The sequence below is a fragment of the Diadema antillarum genome, unplaced genomic scaffold (genome assembly GCF_040938485.1).
Source record: "Diadema antillarum isolate AM-2024a unplaced genomic scaffold, OU_Dant_1.0 seq00000792_RagTag, whole genome shotgun sequence".
NCBI lineage: Eukaryota > Metazoa > Echinodermata > Echinoidea > Diadematoida > Diadematidae > Diadema > Diadema antillarum.
In genome coordinates, this window is record NW_027271679.1 from 38,636 (window position 1) to 65,201 (window position 26,566).

A 26,566-nucleotide genomic window follows, 5' to 3' on the forward strand; every position below is an offset into this window, starting at 1 on the left:
CGACCTGCTCGTCTTCATTTACAACTCCAAAGCAGGCAACGCTTAAAATCGTTCTGAAGTGGCGTTTTCCTCGCCATCTTGCTGATGACTCAGCTTCTTATTTCAAAAAAGAGAAGCTTTTCGATGTTCCCTTTCTCGTGAGAAAAAGCAGAAGCTGAAGAAGAGACAGACACAGATGTTTATTGGGAGCTTTTGATTTGCGACGCGGACGCTTTAGACAACGATTGGGTTGGCCGTTCCCCTCTCTCACTGCGTCGCTTTGCCAATAGGGAGCTTTAGATTTTAGACGCGCGGACGTTCAAAGGGAAAAAAAAATGTTCTGAGCGTGCGCAGAAGCGCGGGTCAAGTTGACGCACGCTTCTGCGCACGCTCAGAACATTTTTTCCCCTCTAAACGTCCGCGCGTCTAAAATCTAAAGCTCCCTAGCTTCAGATTACACGATGACGCAGCCCTCTCAAAGATAAACTGGCACACCCATAATTATGATCAGTGCATCAAGTTAGCTTTCTGCGTCGTAAATTAAGCGGACGTAAAAATAGCCCCAGAACGCGTAGTGAAAACTCAGACGACGCGAGCTATCAACAGATCGAGTTTGATAAACGAATTTGCACATGCGCAGAACATGATTTTTTTCCCCCACTGAACGTCCGCATCGCAAAAATCTAAAGCTCCCAAACAATGTGAAAAACTGAGGGTACATAAAATGATTGCGTCAGGAATACGAAAACGTTCTCTGAGATCACCACGAATGCGACTAAAGATTAGCTGAGGACCGTTGGGGGTTTGACCCCGTTACTCGTTGGAGGATTTGGAATATTTGGATCCTCATTCAGTGTCATTATGGAACGCATTTGGTCGTTCCCACTTTATTTGAATGCACCCCTTATATAAAGACTGCCAACATTTCTGAACCCCCCTTTTTTCTTGGAAACCCCTGTAAATTAGAAACAATGCATCTCACCTACATGTATCTCAGGTGAGCTCTTATTCTATTCTACTTTTTCAAGTGAAATAATCTTGAATGAAAAATGAGCTCTCCAAAGTAGCAGTAATATCTGGATTTTTCCCCCTGGGATATGACCAAATTTTCTACTATTTTGAAAATATTTCACAACCCCCTTTTTAACTTTCTCGGGAGTCCAAAGAGGAGGGGAGGAAAAAAAATCTCCTTAAAGAGGAATCTTCGGTGAAAGTCGAATCAACCTCCCCCATATATATATAATGATATATTTTTTACAAATCTCTGGCTAGATCTCTTCGCTGAAAATGTACCCCTTTATCGGAGATTTGAACACGCGTGAGGTCCATTGTACACCAAGGGGGGGGGGGGGGGAGGGGGGCGGGGGAATGAGGACATGATTTGACTCGAAGATTAAAGATTGTCAATTGCTGTAAACTAAATTAAAATTGCTCAAACACACACAGACAGACATTCACATATAGGCCTATCCTGGTATTACATTACATATATATATATATATATATATATATATATATATATATATATATATATATATATATGTATATATGTATATATATATACATATATGTAATATATATATATATATATATATATATATATATATGTATATATATTACATATATATAATATATATATATATATATATATATATATATATATATATATATACATATATAATATGTCACGCATCAGGAATTGGCAGATACAACAATATGGATTTCAGTTAATCGGGATTGAAGTGAAGGAGCTAGCGAACAGGTGCGAGAGTGATGAAGAATGTCAAATCAATAGCGTCCTACGTAGGAGCCTGCACCGGGGGGATTTTAGCAGGAGGGTGGATGCCCATCGAGAGACGTTAGTCGTTTGCACTAAATGACGGAGTAAATCGACCTGACAAGAATTATGAAAATCCCCTTCGAAGTTCTTCTTGTCAAACGGAACGAACAAGAAAGGAACCCGCCATTAACGAGAAGAAGATGGGAAAAAATAGATAAGAAAGAAAGAAAAAAGAGAGAGAAGGGGGGGGGGAGAGGAAGAGATAGGCAAAAAAAAAAAAAGAGTTGTTGATATTTAACGATTACTTTTCTCGGACCAATTAAAGGCATAATTTACCATTTGAAGAAGAAACAAATACCCAGCATTAATGCTTCAGAATAGTTCTAAAATGTGAGTTAGGGATAAAAAACAACCAATGCAAAAATTTTGAACCAGTGTAATCGATGTTAAGTATTGTTAAATATCTAAAATGTGAACAAATAGTTATAATAAAAATCTTTCCGGATTAAACTGTCTACAGTTATGGTTTAATGAGAAGAAGAGTGATATCTCCTTATATTTCAGGCTTTATTGCAAGATTTATATATGGTAGGAGGCTTTGTGATACAACTGACCTACACGTATATGCATCAAAAGTGATATCTTGAACATTTTATGTAATAAAACACCCAACCCATATGGTAACCAGAATGAAGGAACTATTACATTCAGTTGGATTTTAGTACATTACCATTTTGATTCATGATTAGTACTAACTTTCAGAGCAGTAGCATTACGCGTTCAAAGGTATTCAAAGTTGGAAATGAAAAGTGTATAAAAGGTTTTTGAGAAATAAACAAGGGTCTCCAAGACAAACCCAGTCACACATTTCTACAAATAATGTTCCAGAAAAGCTGTAAAAACACGCGATTCCCCCTGTCGTTTTATGATCCAAACTTAATAAGTACAGAGAAGAATAATTTCTTATTTAAAAAAAATTGTTAAAAGCAAAGATTTTCAAGGTTGACCCATTTAATGCCTATTATGAGTTCACATGTGAAAACGGGTTGTGCGACATTTTGTTGCTTTTGTGATGCACAGTCACATTTTCATCTCCAAGCCACTTCGGAGGTGGCTCATTGGCACATTGATACGAATGACCTTTCTTTTTTTTCTCAGTCGGTTATGGGCACTTCTTTCGTTTTCAGAACGACATAATGCATAAATTTTAAATAACAACTTATGGGATTCATCAATCCTGTTCAAACAAACAATGAACATTGATGAACCTGCGTACCAGTTGACCAGAATGATCCGTCAATCAACACTTAGGATAGGATCCATTTCATCGTATATATTGCATTGAACGTATTAACAATCTTTTTCTATTGGTATTGCCAAAAACCACTTTTGCTGTAAGGTGGATGTGCTGGCAAGCAGCATGTAAATCATGTAAAACGATTGCATGAATAGTCATTACATCACAGATGCTTATCCCAGTGAAATTACAAACCAACGTGCCTATTGGAGCCAGATTGTACTGGAGATGCAACCCCAAATCAAAAAAAAAGAATGACAAATCAGGTGGGAGGTATGTTTCACTGACGCGGGACCGGGGACCCCTCATGAAAAGTAAATCGAAAGCAAGCCAAAAAGATACAGAAACAATATTCGGCACACGAATCGAAGGCCAAAAAATCTCAACAACAACAACTTTTGGTACGAATGACCTTTTTTTTTCTGCTCATGCGCAAAGTGGAACTGCGAACTAGCTTATCATATTATTTCTCTCTCTCTCTCTCTCTCTCTCTCTCTCTTTCTCTCTCTGCTTTTCTTCTATCTCGTAGGAAGCTCCGCTGCACACGCAACGTCATCCACATGCACCTCTTCATGTCCTTCATCCTCCGTGCCATCTTCGTCTTCATCCGCGACATCATCGACATCGAGGAGCAGAACGATCCGGCGCTCTACAATGCAAATACCGCCAACAGCACCAACTCCGCTGAGCTGGACAGAGGGGTAGGCAGCATAGGATGATTTAGTTGAATTCATTGAATTTTTTTTTTTTGATGTTCATTTCTATTTCGTTGCCTAAATACAATATTCTGGAAGAGAAATATCTGGAATAGAGATTGACAATCAGTCTATAAAAACAACAATGAAAATTTGTTACAATCAGATTATGGATATAAAGACTTTAGGAGATATCATTTCAAACTTGATATAAAACATACAATCAGTGAAAAAGATACAATCAATCAAATATACGATCATTCAATACATACAATCAATGTAAAACATGCAATAAATGTAATCTAAAGAGCAACAAAAACATGCTATCACAATCAGATTATGGGTATAAAAAGTTACACACTAATAATAATAGTAATAAGGAAAGTAGTACTAGTAGTACTAGTACTATAACTACTACTACTACTAGTACTACTTTCCTTATTACTACTTCTATCACGACTATATTTCATTACTACTAAAATAACTACTACTACTACTACTACTATTACTACTATACTACCACTACTTCTTCTACTACTACTACTACTATTACTACTATTACTACTATTACTACTACTACTACCACTACTATTACTACTACTACTACTACTACTACTACTACTATACAATAATATGTACTACTAAAACAACAACAACTTTTACTATATTCATAATTATCTGCCACATTTTGTTCCCAGTCGTTAGGATTTCTTTCCAGTTGGTCTTCATCTTTGCCCAAGTCTGACTACCTCCACTTCTTGATGTAACAGAAATATTTATTTGGCAACAGTTTGTATCATGAAAGGCTCGAGACTACTTGTATAGGGTACTCAATGTTTCTCTTCTGTTCCTTCTAATACATTTTCAGTGGCTTTATTTACCATTTTCTTATGTTTCAAAATAAACACAGCAACATTATGTCATCGTGAAAATATATGCAATAATGCGACATAATTATTCCGTATTCTATATCATCATGTTGTTGTTTTGTCTTGTTGCAGAATCCCGGATGTCAAATTGCATTTACGTTGATCCAGTATTTTCTCGTGGCCAACTTTTACTGGTTGCTCGTAGAGGGCGTGTATCTCCATTCCCTCATCACCTTGGCAGTTTTTACAGAAAAATCCATTTACCGATACATCGCCTTAGGATGGGGTAAGTTCGCTCACCTTTTACCTCGTGTCGTCCATGACAACGAATATAAATCTATTCATACAGCATACAATTTGGCTAACAAAAAGCAAAGACTAACAATGACAAGCAAGTGTGAGTGCATACATTCTATTCCCTCCCTTTAAAGAGATAAGGAGACTTCTTGTAAGTACGTATGTAGAACCCGTATGTAGAATAAAGTTCATTAACCCCTTAAGAGTTTGTCTTGGGGATGACAGGATATTTACTCCTGCGACAATTGCTCCTGTCTTATTTTCTCCAAGGACTTATTAGGGTTAGGGTATCTGGTTGTAATAGGGTCTTTATGTCTAATCTGATGTGAGGATTAGTTGATGTGAGGATTAGCATAAGTGTTATGGTTATGTTTGTGGGTAGAATTGATGTTTGGCTTAGCGTACGTGGGAGCAATAAATTGTCGCAGAAGTAAATGGCATGGATCCATCTTGGACGGTGAAGTAAGTTTAGCGCCCTCTATCATACGCCGTCACATTATGATGTTTGAATTTTTAAAGGAATTATAACACTATACTTTCTAACTACTACTTACCCAAGCTAAATTCCAAGGAGCAATTCGCTTTTAGAATGTAATAACTGACAATTTTTTTCGATATACTTTGCAAAAGAATGACCAATGACAATGGAGAAGTCTGTTTACTGGTAATTTTCATCATCGACATCTATCTCATTAAATTTATCAATATCGGAAACCTAATCACGTGTTTCAACGAGAAGGCTATACGGGTGTTTTTTAAATGGTCGTGTCACATACTCACCACTGTGTGCAGAAAAATGCATTTTCTATTTTTTTCAGAGATGTCAGCTGTAAACGATTTCGCTTCATTGTGAATTCCTTTTACTTGATAACCATGTGAAGGGGTTTTAAAGGGATTGTACAGTACTGGTTGTGGTGAGGATTCAGCTTGTAACGTTTTGCGAGATATTTAGAAACCACTCTATGAAATGTTACAAAGCATACAGTATTCTGAGGGGAATCAAAAGTTTGTTCGATGAAAATCGGTTTTGAAATGACTGAGATATCCAAAAAGAAGATAAAACAAAGAGATCCTAATAAAAGCTTGCTAGCCTGTCAATTTTGTTAGGATCGCTTTTTTTGGCTATCTCCGCCATTTCAAGACCAAATTTCATCAAGTAAACGTTGAATCCTTCTTGGAATTACATGCTCTTTCATATTTCATAAGAGGTTTCTCATTATCTCACCAAATAATGTTATAAACCTGAAGATAAGTCTCAACCAAAAACTATAAGTTCCCTTTAAGGTGCAAAGAGAGTTAAACTTATAACACATGTAGTAGAGGACATGGCGATCTTTTTGCCTCATCAAGTGTTCTAAAAGATTTCCGAAATAGAGTGTTGTTTCATTTAAAAAATAATAATAAAAGACGCTGATATGTTCAAATATGCGCTTCGTTTGAGTGTTACGCAAGTGTAAAGTTGCATCGCATTCCATAAGAATAAGATATAAGATTTGTTTGTCAGTTGACTTTTTCACCCTCATCTTCTCTGCTCACTTTTCGTTTTTCTTCTTTTTTCCCTCATCGTTTAAATTGATGTCAGTGTAACCGGGCAAATAGGTACGTGAAATCGGAGAGGGGTGTTATGACTCCGATCTCGCGAATGAATAAATAACGACCAGCGGGGGGAAAAGAGAAAAAGAAAGAGATTATATTCAATAGCGAAATAGGGACGAAATGTGGGGAAGAAAACGATGTTTACCCGATGGAGCGAAGAGAGGGGTCGACTCAAGCATTGTATATAATCCTCGTCTTCTTTAAGCCTGATTGACGGCTATATCGCTCGGAATCGATGTCGTCTGCGGTTCATTCGATATAATAGGGCGCGGTGAGATTTGTGCGAGTGCAACAGCGCCCGCAGGAGGATCATTCCATTGAGTACGGCATTGTGCGTGTGTGCGCGCGTGCACGGTTGCTTGTGTGCGTGTTAGTCTGCGTTTTTTATTTTTGTTTTGTGTGTGTGTGTGTGTGTGTGTCTGTGAGTATATGTGTTAAAAACGCTTTAGGGAAGCAAGAAGAATATCAACAGAAAAAAAACAAAGATCTATAATCTTCTCGACGCATCGTCCATCGATGGCGGGTGGGGGGGGGGGAATAGAGAATGAAAGAAAGGAGAACGAGAGGGAGAGAGAGAGAGAGAGAGAGAAAGAAATGAAAAAGAGAAATGAAATCGTTTCCAGCGAAACGGTCTTGGGTTACTAGCTGTTTAGAGGCTTCCCAAACAGAGAAGAGCGAAAGGTTTAACCTAGGGAGATGGGAGACAGGTTCACCTTCACACGTGCCAGGTTTAAACTGTTCTGTTCTTGCTATACTTGTGATAAGTTATGATTTTGCGTCATCATGCAAGGTAAGCCTCCCCCCACCCGATAAACACACACACACACACGAACACACACACGCAAACACACACACACACACACACACACAAGATACAACAAGGCCTATAAATATCATAAAAGATATGAAAGCAACAGGAACGTTGTCATTTAGACGTGTTTTTCCCCCCATCGACTTGGTATCTTGCTTAGACGAAATCGCACTTTTGCAGTTCTCTGCGAGCTGCGTAGGTACTGGCAAACGCCAGCCAACTCCATAGCATATAGATCGATAATATGCATCGTAGTATTCAAAGCATGGCGATCCGAGGAAATCTACCATTTTGAACGATCTTAACGAGACGAAATTCCTCAATTCGAACAAAATACTGGACTCATTTTTCGAAGTAACTCCTGATATCAGATTCATTTAGAGTAAGATCAGATAAAGATGGCGTTTAAGGCAGTGAAAGAAGTCTGTAATGAACACATGTTTTTTACCAGGACAAGTTTTTTTTTTTTTTTTTTGTGAAGCACCTCAAAAACGTTTTATGAAAAGAAAAGATAGACAGAAATAGTTAATTACTTCTTGAATCTATATCAACAGTTGCAAAAAGAGAGAAAACCTAAAAAGTTGATGAATAAAAAATAAGCAAAACTCGAAGATTAAAGACGTCAGTGATTTTACGTATAGTCACCAGGGGGGTAATTCACCACGTCTTAACTTGCAAAAACGTAAGTAAATTTTTAACATGTATCGTACCCCATGACCTTTCGTTCCAAGAGAGTAATGTCTATTCATTGCTAATAACAGCCAAAAGCAATTGTGCAGGGTATACATTCCGGAGGTTTCTGCAGACTACATGTAGAAGAAGAAGAAGAAGAAGGACGAAAGGTAAAGAGCTTTTACGATGCAAACCCCAAGACCATCTCCATTGCAATGTTTCGCCGTCGCGTGAATTAACCACGAAATTGTCAATATTTTATTATAGTCCCGCATACTTTGACAGGTGTCCCGTCTGCTTAGTTAAATGTTTTAAAATTTATGACAAAAGACTTCAGAAGGTTTCTCATGTTTAATGGAGACTCGCTAAATTCACGGAAGTCAATGCTTCCAAAATTTCTCTCCTTTTGCTATAAGTAGGTGGCTGACACAACTTGATGGATTAAACTTGAATGGCTGCTTGGCGCGTCATCTTTCAAGGAAATTATGTTTACATCTCCACTTGTGAAGACGTCATGGTGTGTGGTGTTATACAAGCATATAAAAATCTTTATGAGAGGGACGCTACATTAAGAGCATGATGAAAGGTGTATGAATATTCATGCAATGAGTAATCTCTAGGAAATATGTCAAAAATAAGTCCCGTGAACCCACAAAAGTGAGGATACCCGGTCTGAATAAATGATCAAGTGTGAAAGACATGATGTAGTTACGAATGACAAGGTGTTATGAGGGCGATTTCGGCCTGTTATGTGGGCATTTCTTAATCATAGATGTGATATCGAAGATTATTGCTTTGAAGCAGTTTTTTGACGGTTTTTGATGCTTTTCGTCTTATTCAATCCTGCTCAGCTTCTACAGAGGACAAAAATGCCAGATATGAAATGAATATCGGCTAATTAAACATCCGGATGGAGATTTGTCTCATTGCTCGAACCAGCTCTGTAGCTTTGACTTTGGGGACCATGATTGCCTTAAAAGCCGAGTCAGTCCGATAAGTGTCGAGTCAGTCCGGCGTGTGTTAGAATGGTATTGAGCTTCTTTCGAGCGTGTCCAGCCGACGTACGCCCTATCACATTCTGTTGAGGTTCCAACGATTAAACAGTAAACGTCACAGAGATTTTCTCTCATCGGTCACTCATCGGAAGCAAAGTTTATCGCTTCCGTTCACCCATCGTAGTGTATCGAATAGCAGTCCGATGAATCCAACTTGTTTTGGTCGACTATAAGGTCAGTGTCAGACATGTCGGGCGGTGATCCGATGAGGCAAGATCGTCCAATGAAGATCGCGCGCGACCTTTCTGACACTCATCTGATAGTCGACCAACCAAGTCAGATTCATCGGGCTGCGATCCGCCTCGATGGGTGGCCGGAAGCAACAAACTTTGCTTCCGATGAGCGACCGATGAGAGAAAATCTCTGTGGAATGGGGGTTAAGCTCTAAGATTAGTTCCTTCATCAGACGATCTTACCTCATAGGATCACGCCCGACATGTCTGACACTGATTTCATAGTCGGCGGCCAACACAAGTCGGATTTATCAGACTGCGATCCGACATATTCCCATGGGTGGTCGGAAGTAACAAACCCTGCTTCCGACGAGTGACCGATGAGAAGAAAAAACAGAAACTCTGTGGAACGGGGGAACAGGGGTATAAACTTGATTGAGTGTTGGTTCCGGGGCTCTTCAAGCATTGATATCACCCTCCGTGAGCCGTGGTGCGAGTCTCTGGAGCTTGTCGGAATAGATTTCATCAGAAATAATCGGAATGTCAGTATTTTTGCATTTTGGCGATCAGATGAGGCTCCGGTGGTCAGTGGAATGGATATACCCCTTCTTTTACCTTTCCATCCATGATAGCTACCATCGAGGATACGTTAAATTGCTTCACGTTCACATGTTGCTTATTAGCCATAATAAGCTTATTTCAATAAACAGTATCTCCTCTTTTGATTTATTTTGTTTATTTATTTTATATCAGCGCACACGACTCCATGATAAAATCCGAAAGTGTAGCGCACATCGTGCAACGACCTCTCCCCTACCCCCTCGTTTCATGCATGGCCAAATTTGGAAATAAGAAGTAGGTCTAGAGAGTGTAGCTACTGGTACATAACTGCCAATGGTGATATAACCGCTTTATAATTATGTACTCTCCACGGTCCATGCACTATGTAAGACTTTTGTAACTCATGCTGTTTTGTGTGGAAGGTAATCAGTGACTTTTATCTCAATCGACGATAAATGCTCCATATAACCACCATTTTTTCCATTTTTTTTATAATAGGCCTACGTGTCTAATAGTTTTGCGAATTTCTATTCTGTACGCATCCCTTGCTTCGCACTTGTCCTTGTTAAATGTAGGACTGCTTTCCAATGAAACAAATGAAACAAATGAGATTTAAAAATCGATTTTCTTATCGCGATCAAAATTTCGAAATTTTTTTCCTGTGTGGACAGAAAAATTTCACTAATTTTCGCGATCCTAATCGCGATCCAACTCGCACTATTAGTGCGATTTTTCAGAATAATCGCAATTATTTTGCCAAGCGTCGTGTGTGTGAGCGCGATCGAGATTCGGAAATCGGTATTTTTAATCTCATCGTTCGTAGCGCGTGAACGTCGACATTATTGGGACCGCGGGGTCAGTCTTCGGTCATGCAAGTTTCGCGCATGCGCAATTTGGCTACTGATCGTTCTTTCCTTGCTGCGAAGTGCGATATTTCCTTGTGTATGAACGGTCGAAAAAAAAAATCGAAATTTGGATCGCGATTGTAATTTCGATTTTCGCTGTATGTGCACGGGCCTATTGTAAGCTTTCTTTTACTGTTGCATGTTATCTTTTATACAGCAACGAACATCCTAAGGTTATCTAAAGTAGATATGAAATGAACCCTCTTTACAGTCATTCGTCGATTAGGGTTTCCCGTTCAATGTTTGCAAATATGTTTCATTCGTTCCGAAGCTGAAAGACAAGGCGAATGAGAACATAGAAATGAATGTAATGACATCAGCATAAAAGATTTTTACGTTTGGACTCGCTTTTGTAAGTTCTTGTTTTGTTTTGTTTTGTTTTTTCTATTTCCAGGCTGCCCGGTATTGGTGGTGGTACCCTGGGCCATCTACAGGGGTAGACAGAAGTCGCCCGGGTAAGAAAAGGATTTCTCAATTAAGGTTATGATATAGTTTTGGTCGATATGAAAGTTCAGGTTTTAACTTTTTGCAAGATAATTGGAAACCACTTACATGACTTATATGAAATAGTAAAAAGCTTACGATTCTAGAGGAATTAAAAGTCTACTTAATGAAAATTGGTTTTAAAATGGCTGAGATATTCAGAAACGATGGAAAACAAAATGGTCCTTATAAAAGCTGGAACCCACCTTTTATTAGGACCACTTTCTTCTTGGATATCTAAGCCATTTCAAAGCCGATTTGCGTCAAATAACTTTTAAATCCTCTTAGAATTGTATGCTTTTTAATAGTTCATATAAATGGTTTTTATCCTGCCAGGAGCCGGTGAAATCAAGTGTAAGGAAGTTACACTGCAAAAAGTTAAATGTGGAACACTGACCTTGTATTAAATTTTCGGTACTCATTTGTGGTGTTGCATTAACGCACACGGGTGTCACTTCAAAATATAAAACTGTCATTTTAAGAGGTGATTAATTCCTTTTCTTCTGGTTGATCTTGAACTTCAAGAAGACGAACAAGAACTTTCCGTAAAGTACATGCTTTTTCGGAAAAAAAAAGTGAACACATTTACCCCACAGTAACACCAGTGGGTGTGGTCTCCTATTCACACTAGGCGGGTGTTATACCATTGAAATTAACACCAGCAATGTCAAATCAACGTTAATCACAAAATCAAAAATATCACCAGTTGCAGCGTCAAATTAACACCACGAAGTTCCAGGTGACCACTTTTCAACACCAATACAACATACTCTCTACACCTGTCAGTATGGTCCTATATAATTGACATTGTTTTTTTTTATAGATTTAACACCAGTGGTGTAAAATCTAACACCGACCTTTTTGGAGTGTATGAAAAACTGGCAGGGGTTGGTTTAACGCCTATTCCTTGATATGACTGATGACATGGATTATAACCCTACTCTTGAAAACCCTTAGTCCCTCTATATTGGCAACAATGTGAAATGGTGAAGATTATGCACTCGGAGATAATATGTTTTGACTCACTTCTATGTTTTCGTGAGACTGGTGTCTTACATGCATTCATCTCACTTATATTAGTTGTTGTTGTTGTTGTTGTTTTCAAAATTGGTTTGGTTTAATTTAACATCAAACATAAGTATGCGAATTAGAAATCCCTCCCCACCGGAGTCCGTGCCCTTTGACCAACGGAAAACTTGTTGATGTTTCTCAACGAAAGGTTAGATGATTGATTAACCACCGTCAAGGCTTCGTACCGTATTACCGATATCAAATCTTTATTGTCTCCCTTTTTTTGTTCTAATATGTTGCTTTTTGTTCTAAAATCACTTTGTCACCATGGTAACCAATGCTACGCTTTAGTTATTTGTCCTGCTTACTTCTTTCTTTCTTTTTTTTTTTGGGGGGGGGGGGGGGGAGGGGGCAGATTCTGGCATGTTCAAAGGCGAAAGTCTATTTCCAATACCTGATGATCCATCTTTAGACCCACCTCTTCCTACAGGTGTTTTGTTCATGACGCCACGGAGGACTCCAGCTACTGGATTATCAAAGCGCCTGTGATGATCTCTATCTTTGTGAGTCAACAAAAAAAGAGAGGAAAACTTGTGATTTTGAAAGAACTATCTAAACTAATGAAAGTCGTTTTTACCATAATAACACTATCCTTATTCTTGTTTGAACTATGAATTTACCCAAACAACCCTGAACTTGCAACTGATTGACAAATTGCCCTACATCGACGTAAATACGCACTGAATTGATGAGTGTTTTAGTAGTAGCCATGATGAAAAATCATGGGCGTACATACTCGAGCAGGATTCGAACCTACGACCTCCTGATCACCGGACAGGCGTCATCTCCACTAGACCACCGAGCTTTCGCCCGACAGCAAGTGTTGGTTCTAATCCTTATAGCATGCAGCGGGTACTACGTAATTATTCAAATTCCTGTCAATCAGTTGCAATGAAAACATCTCGACGGAAGAATTTCATGAATTTGAATAACCATGAACTTGCCTTCCATACACAAAATGCATCGCTGGTCGCAGAGAAATCAATGCTGTCTTATCACCGAATGAAAAAAAAAATGAAAAGAAAATCAACTAGAGAAAGCGTGACCTGCCTTTAATTTGTGTCGTGAATTCTCGTCGTAGTACTCAGATTCGTAGAACTGACGTCTCTCGTGTCACTTAAAATCATAATTCATCATCATGGGTCTTGGCAAAAATTTAATAAAGTTATGTCGATATTTGCACTTTCGAAGAGACAACGGTAAAGTATATTCACGTTGGCCACGCATAGTTACACTGTGAACTCTCAGAACTTTTGAATGGTCTGTGTAAGAAGAATTTCAAAGCCTTTCCTTTATATTATGATTTATCTATTACATCAGACAGTATACTATAATATATATATATATATATATATATATATATATATATATATATATATATACATATATATATACATATATATATACATATATATATATATATATATATATATATATATATATGTATGTATGAATATGTATATGATATTATATATATGATTATATGATTTCTTAAAGGTACTTAATCAAACACGCGCGCACACACGCAGACAGAATCACATATATTATTATACAATAATTGCGGAAACAGAGTTATGTTTTGAAGTTTGAATTTGCATGCCAAGAATTAAGCAAACTTTTAAAAAAATAAATAAAGGGAAAATCAACTTTACTGCACCATTTGCAATAGGTAGTACGTATAAATGAAATCTATATGATTTGAATTCTATGAATTTCAAAGCAAGCGCGAAATAGGCATAGGCCCACTTTGCGTGACAGCACGCCTATATAGGATTACATTCGGCACACGCGATATGTTATGAGCTTTCGCGCAGCCTGATGAATTTTGCATAATCCGTTGACTGTCGAATCAACTGCAATTACAATAGCTTTGTGAATTTCGGGCCACAGTAACTTTGATCAGGGACTTCACCTCCTACAAATCACCACTAGAGTCTGTCGTGGTGACACATTTAAATTTCCAGGGATGATTTAACATGATAAATCACCAAAATTCATGACAGTGAATACCATCCTTGCAATCAGTATGGTAACGAAACGCGTCATACGTAATGTCTGTGGTATTCATTAATCTTCAGAATTTGTCCCATTCGACAACTTCTCGGATGGTTGTGTTATGGTTGTCGTTTTTGTATTTGTGATAAGGTTTGCCATAGTTGTATGGTTAATTTCGTCTTGTACAAAAGAGGGGGATATTTTATCCGAACAAATGGGGACATTGAGACGACCACATCCATCCGATGTGTACAATACTTCTCCATTCTTTCCCGAGACAGCGAAAACAAAATGATGCAACATTAACCCGTTTCGTATGAGAACCTGGTGACCTGCGTGTTAAGTCTATAGCAATTTCAGAATTCAGTACGGAACGGGTTAAAAGAATGGAGTACGTATACTTCAATCTCTTCCCCGCGCCTATTTCAATGCCAAGCACGCCCGCTGCTGTCGTAAAGCGGTTGCACATAATGACCACAAAGCTCCACGCAGTCTCCGACTATGTTGTAATAAAGCAAGATTACTGGCGTATTCACATTCATGAGATGTCTTTCTGTCCCAAAGGCCCTTCTATAAGTTATCTATCTTCCCGACTTCGTTTAATTGCATTTACAAAGTTCCAAGTTTGCCTTGCCTTCATTAGTTAATACTTGGTCAGAGAATATGCTATAAAGGCAAGCATCGAACTTTTGTGTTGCCGTCCCATAACCTTTCGAAAATTAGCGTGCATGAAATTTGAGTGTAGATTAAAGCTAATCTAATTCCTTGGTAGTTATTTTCAGTGCGGGGCTGATTTAACCCCAGTTATGAAGGCTTATGAAGAAAACAAGACGGCGACTGGAATAGCGGACATGCAATGTCTACGAAAGTCAGCCATCTCAAGGCACGCCTAATCGGATTATCAAATTTGCGTCTATAAAGACATGCTAAAATTCAAATGGTATCATTACCAGGATTTTTGCCTCTGTTGCCTTCTATCTCTTGAATGTTCTTCTTAAGCCAATCCCATAGGATGAACTTGATAGGAAGTAGGTATTGAACGGGTAAATGGAGAGGGAAAAAAAGATAACAGATATAAAGCACTGTGCAGTCTTCCAGCTCCGCGAGTTATTAAATTGGGTCAGAAAGTCTTCTGTTATTATGACGTCAATTGCCAGACATATCAATCCCTCCCTTGTCAATCTTGTAGTAATTGTGAGAGACCAAAAGGCTTCAGAACATGGCTAACTTGATACAAAGAGGCCTTTTATCTTAAAATTACCCCCTAAAATCCTCAAAAAATCCCCACAGAAGATGACGAGACAAGATTTTAAAGGAAACTTAATGATATACAAATAACCGTCGAAGAAAAGTCCTCTTATTACCAAGGATTTTTTTTTTTAAATGAAGAATCGCCAAAGACGTTTCGCTGTGAGCACAGACCAGAAAATAGAGAAGGAGACAATCAAAATATTAATAAACAAAACCTCGGGATGCTTACAGAAAACAAATAATCTTAAAGTACGAGGAAAGCAGGTTATTGAAGCTACAGGAATAAGAAGATACATATGTCTTGCCCTCTTGCAGAGATAGAAAGAAAGAGAGGGGAAGGGGAGATGTCGAAAGAGGGAGAAGCAAACACAGAAAGAGAAAATAATCTTTTAATGCTGACATTTTTTTCTTCATTGCAATAATCTAGTCGGTGGCCCTCGCAAGCTTAAGAAAAGGGATTATATTTTTGGGTATTCAGATCGGATCCCTTCACTTTTTTTTTCTTCTCGAACGTCTGGTGCATTGCGTCATTTGTGCTTCGCCAAATCCTTCCGCGGATCAGCTAAGGCCCCCACCCAATCATAGCCAAGGGCGAGGCAACTGTACACAATACCAATGACCTTTCCACATCTCCAGGACAGTAGTCTATTGAGGCTAAACTAAGCAGATTTAAAATGGATCTGTTTGGGAGGGGGGGGTGGGCAATTAAGAGGACATAATCTGGGAGTACAGTTGATACAGCTAGATGGTCGAAAGAAGAATTTAATTTTGTCAATAAGCATAATTTTCATTGGAAAAAAAAGGGAATGAAAATCTAAAGGTGGAGAGTGCGGTTCGAAAATAATCAGGATAAGAAGGTCATTTCTGGTCATTATGCCCAAGCTTTCCTTGCGTGCCTTAAAGGGGTATTAAGAGAAATAGAAATAGGACTATATATCTTGAAAGCACCGCTCTCATAAACAGCTGCGTTTTTTTTAATTTTTTTTTTTTTAAGGCAAGTGACCTCGTATAGATAAAATATAAGTGCCTGCCTTCGGCGTACTAAAAGAAAACAAACTGCAAACTGTTGACAATTGTAATTATAGATAAATGAATGAATAAATGAATATAGTATATATATATATATATATATATATATATATATATATATATATATATATATATGCATGTTTGTATGTGTGTGTGCGTTTTGTGAGTGTGTGTAAAAACAAAAGAAATGGAAATAACAAATAATTCAATATAATGAAGCTCCCGAGGCTAGGATAAATATAGGGACGTAAAATAGACAATAAATGAATTAGGGCCAAGGTTCTTGAAAACTATCATAGTTAGGAATAACCTAGTTTTGACTGAGTACGATCTTGTTTGTCTGTATTTCCTGCCATCTACCTATACTGACACAAAAGTATGAACAAAATAAGACTTTATCTGATGGTCAAATACTGCATTCTGTTTCGGTCATTTCGACAGAAGTTCTGGTAATTGTTATGAGATAATTGAAATGAATAGATGTCATTTTCATATCTTACCATGGCGACATCATTCGACATGAGGGATCGTTTGAAGTTCTGAAGGTTGTCAGCTGTAGCAACGAGGAATTCAATTTCAATTCAAAGTCGATTCATTTTTTTGTTTTTAATATCTTTCCTTGTTCCTGCAGGTCAATTTTGTGCTGTTTCTTCGGATCTTGTGCGTCCTAGCGACCAAGCTTCGAGCAAGCAATGCGGCAGAAGCGAGAACGTACAGGTATTTTTTCATTACTCGCATGACCCCCACACCTGCCATTAACCCTGGGTATGTGGTCCTCTTTTGTATCTCTCTCTCTCTTTCTCTTCCATATTTCTGTCTTTAACCTACACGTACCACGCACACACGCACATACACACATGCACACACACGCATGTATACACTGTACATCTACCATGTCTACGCAGTCTTGGTCATTATTATTTTTTTCCAAGTCTCTCCTTCCCTCCATGTCTTTTCCAATATCTTTGTCTGGCAAAAGGACTCCATTAATTTTCCCCATCCCTCCATCTCTCCATCGTTATCTCCTCTCTCTCCCTGTCTCTCTCTCTCTCTCTCTCACACACACACATACTCTCTTTCTCTTCCTCTATCATCTTTCTATCATCTATCTATATATCTGTCTATCATCCATCTATATATCTATCTATCATCTATCTATATATCTATCTATCATCCATCTATATATCTATCTATCATCTATCTATATATCTATCTATCATCTATCTATCTATCTATCTATCATCCATCTATATATCTATCATCTATCTATATATCTATCTATCATCTATCTATATATCTATCTATCATCTATCTATATATCTATCTATCATCCATCTATATATCTATCATCTATCTATATATCTATCTATCATCTATCTATAATCTATCATCCATGTATATATCTATCATCTATCTATATACCTATCTATCATCTATCTATATATCTATCTATCATCCATCTATTTCTGTCTCTCTCTTTTCGTTTGTATTTATATTTTTTCAATGTGCATGTCTCCATGGGGTTCTTTTGTACAGTTCGTCTTCTAGACCTTGTATTCTGTATTTTGTTTTCTCTTTTGCCTTAATTCTGTACATTTCTGTCTTTTTGTTGACCTTTTTTTTCTCCCGCTTAGTACTTCTGTTATAAACCCATTCCCTCTATTTGTCACCTCTCAACACATTTTGTTGCATTCCGTTTCAATCCAATACTGTTTAAAGAAGATAAACATGAGTGTATTGTGCGACAAGATATATAGTCTTTTGTCCTTGGTATAAGGTGTGGTGGTATACTTGGATGGCTTTTCAACTCAACGCTCAAGTAGACCTTTATATAAAAAAGTAATCCAAGCAAATTCCTGGATGTTTGACAGTTAAACATTAAACAAACTAGATAAGAATCATGAAAATACGAAGCTCGGTGAAGCTCGAATAAGTCACAATGGCATGAAGTGCAATTTGGACAATGTCATCACCTCACAGTCCCCTAATATATTTGTTCATAAAAACGTTGTGAGATGTCCTTGGAATGGTCTGCAATATTATGATCCAAAATGCCCTTACGTCTTTTTCGTAAAACTGTACCTTTTGTTGTGATTGCGTCAGTGGAGGTGTTCTTTATTTGTTTGTTTTTTTCTTGAGGAGGTGAGGGTATCTGTAACTAATTTAGATAATGACATCTTTCATGTCTTCTTCTTTTCATTCTTCTTCTCCTCCTTCTTCTATCTTGTTTTAAACTTGTCTTCTCTCTCTATTTTCCCCGGTTTCTTCGTACCCGTAAATGCCTCATTTCAACCTCTTCTCCTGCCTCTCTTCATCAATCTATGCTCCACAGAAAGGGAAGAGATTATTCTCTTTTTTTTTTCTTCCTCTCATAATGAAAACGGAAATAGACGATTTAAAAAAGCTCCGTCTAGCCAAGAAGAGGACAGAATTTTTAGGCTTCAAAGCGCCGTCCATTCGTTCATTAATTCAAATTGGATTCATCTTTGGAATGAGGTCGAAATGGGGCTGGGTGTCGAGGGCCGAATTCTCAGAGGGCACATAAAAAAAAATGAACGGACTGGGGAATGTGACGCTTGTACGTCATTTCTAGCTCACTGCTCCCAATCGGATGGGACGGGTGTCAATTCCGTGCTTTCTCAATTATTTTGAGAGTTGATACCAAATCTTATTTTGTATTTCCTTCTTCAGTCTCATTACTGAGCTAACTACCTAATCTAAAACTTAATTAATCCTAAGTCTTTGCCTTGATATGAAATTCGGTCTCTATCATAATAAACTCGGCGGTACGCCAATCGACGAACGTTAACTTTTTAGGCTACTCCAAAACAACAATGACAACACTAGCCAAACACAATGCTAGCCCCTTCATGATTATGTGAAAAGGTTTTCTAGCTCCTTCTCAAAAATAAATCCCAAAACTTATTGAGTGTTCCGCGAGATATGTGAACAACATAACCGTATCACGCGGTATTATCTTTAAAAACACAACACCATCCCCTTAACCATGAACCTCGTTACAGAATCCACAAACAAATTTGTCCATCAAGATAAAAAATTATAGTAGTCTCCTTGGTGCATATCATTCCTCGCGTGCCTTAAAAAAGGGATGGAAAAACAAAATTATGTGTCGAAGAGGATTTGAAACGACGATTCCTTTGGATGATTTCATGTTCGGCGCCGGTGATTATGTTTGTGCTCGAAAACTTGAAATCAGTCGTTGTTAAGAGGTTAGCCACAAACCCGTGAACTGTTCCGGTGGCCAGAGTGCCGTCCCGGTGTTGAATGTCTCCTGCGGAACCGAGCTGCATGTTTTCGTGCTGGTGATTTGCATGTTGTTGGTGTTTGTTGTTGTTTGTTGTTTCGTATTCCCCTTTGGCCAGCTCTAGTCCGTATAGGGATTAACATAATTGTCACTCCAAGTTTCATGATGTTGGTGTTTTAGAGTTGCCGTACGACCATGTCGTATAAAGCTCACACGTGTCAGGTAATTGTCTAACACATGCTAATGTAATATTCCTCATGGGACCGGAACAGTCTAGACATGACTGTATTATAAATCATCGGTGCCTGATGAACACTTTTTCTTCCTCGTTATTTGTCTAAACCGAGGCATTTGTGGATAAATCTTGGTAACACGTTTTTTGGACATGAGCTAAGCACAATCAACTGCTGTGGTGTGTTCTTTTCTGATCGTGCAATATTCCAGCGCGATCGCGCGATGTTGGCTGTGGTGGTGAAGAAAACACGAGTGTTGGGGGTATCAATAGAGATGATCGGTAATCGTGTGCGTTTACCGTCAGTGTTGTAGCTCGAGTTAACACAGTTATTTCGGAAAAAGCACAAGCATGCACTGCAGCATCCGAATAAGTAAAATGGCATACATTACACGCGAGTGTGAGCAGCGACGTAGTACCCACTGTTCTAAAAGATGTAGACGCACCTTGGATAGATAGATAGATAGATAGATAGATAGATAGATAGATAGATAGATAGATAGATAGATAGATAGATAGATGGATAGATAGATAGATAGATAGATAGATAGATGGATAGATAGATAGATAGATAGAGAGGGGGAGAGAAGAGAGAAGACAAAAGACAGACGTTTAAAAAGAAAAAGAAAACGAAAGGGAGGGAAAGGGAAAGAGAGATACACGTATAGACATAGCTGCTGGAGAAAGAATAAAAGAGAGAGGGGGAGAGAGAGGGAGAGGGGAACGATGCAGCAGTGTAAGATTTGGAGAATTAGCTACGCTTGTTCAAATTCATTAAATTCTTCCATCGAGATGTTTTCACTGCAACTGATTGACGCTTGTTAATACGATGATTATTGTAGAATTTTGGCGTCTTGTTATGCTTTCCAATTCGGGTTCGTCGATTAATGGAGGTAAATATAGCGCCATCAATTGATCCCTAACTTTTAGTTCCGATATTAAGCTCTAAACTCTGTAAGAAGAGTTTTTTTTGGTCTGATTCATTGATTTATTTCATTTCGTTCATTTTCACTCTTTGTGTTTAATAGTTTACTCATCTCTTGGCAGATATTCACAGATCAACAGTCCGTCTCAAAGAGTTTAATCCATGCAAATATCATAATTACGAGTGATACCAACAAGGCTATAACATCAAAAAGTACCAACAGTATGGTCAGATTAAGATACGTGACTGAGGAAAGTATTGAAATCAAAATCCTGTCAAAATCATTACAATAAACAAAAATGGGAAATATATTGAAATACAGACGGGACTCAGGGGGAAAAACATACGAATAAGAAGCAGCTGTAATCAAGCTGTTGATTGTACGGGTGCCAATGATACCAATACAGGATTTATGACTTTCTATTAACATGAAATGGTGTGAGTGCCCGCCGCAAGTCAAGAATTGACTTAGAAGCGGGAAAATTGCCATTATTGGAAGCGACATTACTGATATTGATTGCAATGTGTAATCAATAATTCATAGTCACACATCGTTGACGGATACTTTTGATGTTTCCGGGACTTGAACATTAATGTCAAATAAGAGGAATGTACTCAAAATGTGCATCATGCATGGAATATTTGAAATGGAAAAAAAAAAACCGAAGACAAATCCCACTTTTCGTGGACCAAGACGAAAATGGTTACTTTGTCTGATATGTGGGACTACCAATTCGTCTACAGATTGTCTTTTTGAAAAAAAAAAGTGGACATGATATAACCGACTTAACTGTTAATATCCTGTTTTCTCTTTAACTCTTTACGTGCTAATGAGTATACTGTGCACAAATTCCAAATACAAAATGTACTACAGACAGGAGATCAATGTTGCACGAAGAGGGTTAATTTTTCGAAGGGGAGGCAAGATTTGATTGGAATTTACTTCACTTTTCAACCCAGATTTTTCGCACATGTTTATCTAGATTGCCATCGATAAATAGAGCATCATGACAATTACAATCCACAGCGGGAGAGTCTCACAGGATTAGGCCTATTTTGACGCTGCGAAGGAAAAACATAAATCACAAATGACCTGATTATTCTTCTATCACCAGGAAACTATAGAAACATCATTAATCCCACGGTGTTCATTCGTCTGCGTCGCCGAGGAAATGAAACGAGCGTGTCAACGTGTGTGTAATATTGTTTCCTTAAAGTGGATACAGTGCTGTACACGTACCTTACAAGGCGTGACTGACGATAGTATATCAGTTTGGTATTTAAAGAAATACAAAAATTATTGAATCTTAATGTAATTTGCCATTTCCTTACTACAAATAATATTATGTGCGGGCAGTTATTTTCTCTAACTCGATCACAGAGTGAATAAGCTATTAAACGTTGTACATCTTTTCCCATGCAAAAAGGAGAGAGAGAGAGAGAGAGAGAGAGTATGTGTGTGTGTGTGTGCGTGTGTGTGTGTGTGTGTGCGTGTGTGTGTGAATGACAGAGGAGACAGAGGGAGATAGGAGAGAAAAAGAGAGAGATGAGAAGAGATGAGATAGATAAGAATGAAATCAAAGAGCAAAGACGGGAGTATACACTTAAAAACAAAGTCACATTTGTCTACCAATGACGCGGCCAAATGACGCGAAGAAATGACGCGTTCATGAATTTATATGTAGGACCTACATCAACCACAACCCCAGCCCATCACGTCCCCCAAATTGCTATGCACTGATGATATGTGTATGCATGTAAACAAATCACATTTTCCAGAAACGGACGATAAAATCGGATTAAATTGAAGAACGATTCTAGTGAACATGTTGAATAAAAGAAAGGATTCATAATGCTAGAGATTACATACGTATGATTTATTATGAACCTTGTGAGGTGGTGCTTATTGACGCATATTGGTACATCTTGAAGACAAACAACAGCACTCCATTACGATTCACTATGAACGGTCGTGGGACTACAATACGAATAGATAGTTTTCTTATTACACGATGATGTCACACATCCATTGATACATGCGTATCCGTTTCGCTTTCCTTCCTCCCTCGGTGCAAAGTATTTAGTTTACCTGATGACTACAATATCTTCATGACAATAATACTGTCGGCGATGCAGTATTTCAACAATACTGACATTTTTTTTTGTCGATTTACACTATATCTTCTTTCTTTTTTCGTACCTGATCCTTTTCCATTTTCATCAAAGTATCCATAGGTGCAATCAGTCGACGGTATCTGAAACGTAGTTATCAGATGTGGCAAAATTAAGAATTGGTATTTCTGTACTTAACTTTTCCGGCTTTCTTCAGGACTCTTGTTTGATTTCTCGAGAGCTAAAAGTGTCCTTCAATCACAAAAACGTGATTTATTTTAATCCTCGTGGAAATTTACATTACAACCAAAATTACACGAACTTTTTAACTTTTTAAAGAGGCAATCGCAGTAAGTTTCATCTTTTTCTGTTCAGGTAAATGTCAACACAGTATTGATATATAGAACGACGGTCTTATTCTTGTTTCCCCAAGAGTACCCCTTTTATTTCATTTCAATTCATTTCATTTCATTTCATCTTATTTCATTTCATTTCATTTCATTTCATTTCATTTCATTTCATTTCATGTCATTCCATTCCATTTCATTTCATTTCATTTCATTTTACTTCACTTCACTTCACTTCACTTCATTTCACTTCACTTCACTTCACTTCACTTCACTTCACTTCACTTCGCTTCATTTCATTTCATTTCATTTTCCTTTCATTTCACTTCATTCCATTTCACTTCATTTAAATTCAATTCATCTTATTTCATTTTGGTTATTTATCAATTTCCAACAACACAAACAATTTACATATACATCTTTACTCAAAATCAGTACACTATTGTAACAAAGAACCCTAGCACCCTCATTCTCATTCTTAATCCTAAAACCACTTTTGGTATCTTATAAATCTATGTGGAACTCATCTTCTCATTGCAGTAAACTGGCCAAATCCACCTTAATCCTCATCCCACTCTTTGGCGTCTACTACATCGTCACAGCCGGTCTACACGCATCCAACGACAAAACCATGATCCACATCAGAGTGTACTTCGAGCTCGTAATCTCCTCGTTTCAGGTACGCCATGACGTCATTTATCGATTGTATATATATATATATATGTATATATATATATATATATATATATATATATATATATATATGTATATAGTGAAAACTTTCAGCAAAAAAATTGGTTGTCATCCCGATAAAAACCCATTTTCTTTGCTCAAAGTTTTCAGTATTTATCCTTTTGTTTCTGGTCAGTTTTCCCTTTCTATGTTTATATATATATATATATATATATATATATATATATATACTTATACATATAATATGTATATATATATATATATAATATATATATATACATATATATATATATATATATATATATATATATATGCATGTGTGTGTGTGTGTGCCCTTTTTTTTTTGGGGGGGGGGGGCGATAGAGAGGGGGACACTGTGCTTTAATGGCTCTAAAGTCTCTTGACTTTCACGCAGATGTCCCGAGTTCGAATCCAGTCAGATGCTTGCGTCCCTATAGAGAAAAGATGTTTTTACTCGCACTGTCCATCTTGACCCTGGACCCCGTTTCCTGAAAGTTGTTCGTAAAGTTACGCACGATTCTACGAACGACTTAAATATGGCAAGCCAATGAGTGGGTTTCCTAATCATTGTTAATTTCAATAGCTACTAAAGTTGAAATTTGCAGATGATACACGTAATGATTATTCTTACAAGTTGAAAGTGTATTTTGCCCCAATGTAAATGAAATATTGACACACAGTCGTATTTTGTTAAAACGTGAGAAAAAAATGGGCACACATATTGGCACTTCATCTTCTAGTCGTTGGTAAAGTCATGCGTATCTTTACGAACAGCTTTATGAAACAGGGGACAGTTGTCCTGTTTGGATGCTCAGCGATGCTAGGGTAATGACAATGTAATGATCACCTGATAGTACATCATGACAACATTAAAGACATTCCCTAAAAGAATGAAAGATCATATTAGTGTTTTATCGTCATTATTATTAAAGTATTCTCCCTTGATATGATTCCTCGTCTTGAGACAACGACAACTGCAGTTTAACATAAATCACATATAGGCCTATCATACATGATGATTTAACAGTTAACTCGGCAATGATAATTATTTTGACTGAAAAAAACCCCCGAACATTTATAATGATAATGATATTGATCTGTTGCTCGGTTGTTCTGCCATTGCGATCATCATCATCACCCCAGCATGGTCAGGTACACCATAGACGGAGTTGGATAAAATGATATTGAAAGATTGTTAGAATTTGACCACCTGCGCTTTAATGAACGGTAAACCGTTCATAATACCAAAGAAAAGGAAGAAACACCGATACCGCAACTACTGACCACTGTTTATAAATCTGTCTATAATGACATATCATTTCTTTCCCTTATCAACTATGCAGGGATTTCTACTAGCTATTCTCTACTGCTTCATGAACGGCGAGGTAAAGAATGAGATCAAAAGAAAATGGCGCCTGCACCTGCTGAACAGAACGCTCAGTACCCACAGAACGTTGCGCAACGGACAGTCGCGCTCGTCTTGTTCTACGCCCCCGCGCAAGGATTCCATGAAGAAGGACTCCGTGCTGGAGACCAGCCTGGCGACGAGGTCTACTACGCTGGGCGACCGCTTCTACGCGCTGCGCAAACAGTTTTCGCGGGGCGACTCCTCAAATGGTCACGTGGGCAACGGCTCGCTGGGAAACAGCATGGTGCTCCCGGACCCGTATGAGCCACGCCCGACGCCCGACGGGGCCGCCGATAAGAACAGCCTCTATGACGACCATCCGCCGAACTTTGACGAGAACGAGCAGGACGAAGAGGCCAATGAGACGACAAAAATCGACATCAAGATCGAGGAACCATCCGACGTCACACCGGACTTGGACGCTGAAGATCGTTTGCCCGTTGTCGATGGCACGGAAGACAAGAGCGACGTCTTCGAAGACGAGGTCGAAGACGAAATGGATGATTGCGAACGTGGAAACGTGGCCAGCGATGACGATGGAGCTAATGAGAATGAGAAAAGACAAACGTTGAGCAACATCGAAACGGAGGTGTGAGAAGTGCAGCCGACATGCACCCACACTCAAACACTCAAAGAGACCTTATTATGTTATATAAGATTATCCGATCTTTCATTCGTGCATCTGACGTTATATCATCCGTTCGGAAAGCCTGACTGATAGCGTGTGAAGCCATGAGGAATTGAGCTCGACAAACTTACGATTGCAGTTCTTGAATCTTGCTGTCAGGTTCTCGATCTGCGAGCACGTGAAAATCTGATTCACACCAGCAAAGCTCAAGTTTCGGTGTCTCTGTATCACACACATCGTAAATCCTTGGCAGCGAGTGCGTGACGACGTTCGAGTACATGATATATCACCCTTTTTTGACGCCTTCTATGAATCTTTTTCCTCATGAATTCATGACTTATTCATTGTATAGAGGATCCCATGTAACTTCATCGTACAGCGAATGATTCAGCGAATGAAAGTACGATGTACTAACA

The 26,566-nt window shown here is 38.2% G+C and overlaps 1 protein-coding gene across 1 annotated transcript in view; it reads left to right on the top strand.

The window, feature by feature from the left end:
• The window catches only part of LOC139739270 (vasoactive intestinal polypeptide receptor 1-like), a 37,804-nt gene extending 11,687 nt beyond the window's left edge, over positions 1 to 26,117 (top strand). Inside the window, exons 5-11 of the mRNA XM_071649880.1 lie at positions 3,586 to 3,757; positions 4,753 to 4,906; positions 11,085 to 11,145; positions 12,675 to 12,747; positions 17,151 to 17,236; positions 23,941 to 24,079; positions 25,458 to 26,117. Of these exons, the coding sequence (XP_071505981.1) occupies positions 3,586 to 3,757; positions 4,753 to 4,906; positions 11,085 to 11,145; positions 12,675 to 12,747; positions 17,151 to 17,236; positions 23,941 to 24,079; positions 25,458 to 26,117 (1,345 nt within the window). The remainder of the gene's footprint in view (positions 1 to 3,585; positions 3,758 to 4,752; positions 4,907 to 11,084; positions 11,146 to 12,674; positions 12,748 to 17,150; positions 17,237 to 23,940; positions 24,080 to 25,457) is intronic.
• The last annotated feature ends 449 nt before the right edge of the window (positions 26,118 to 26,566 follow it).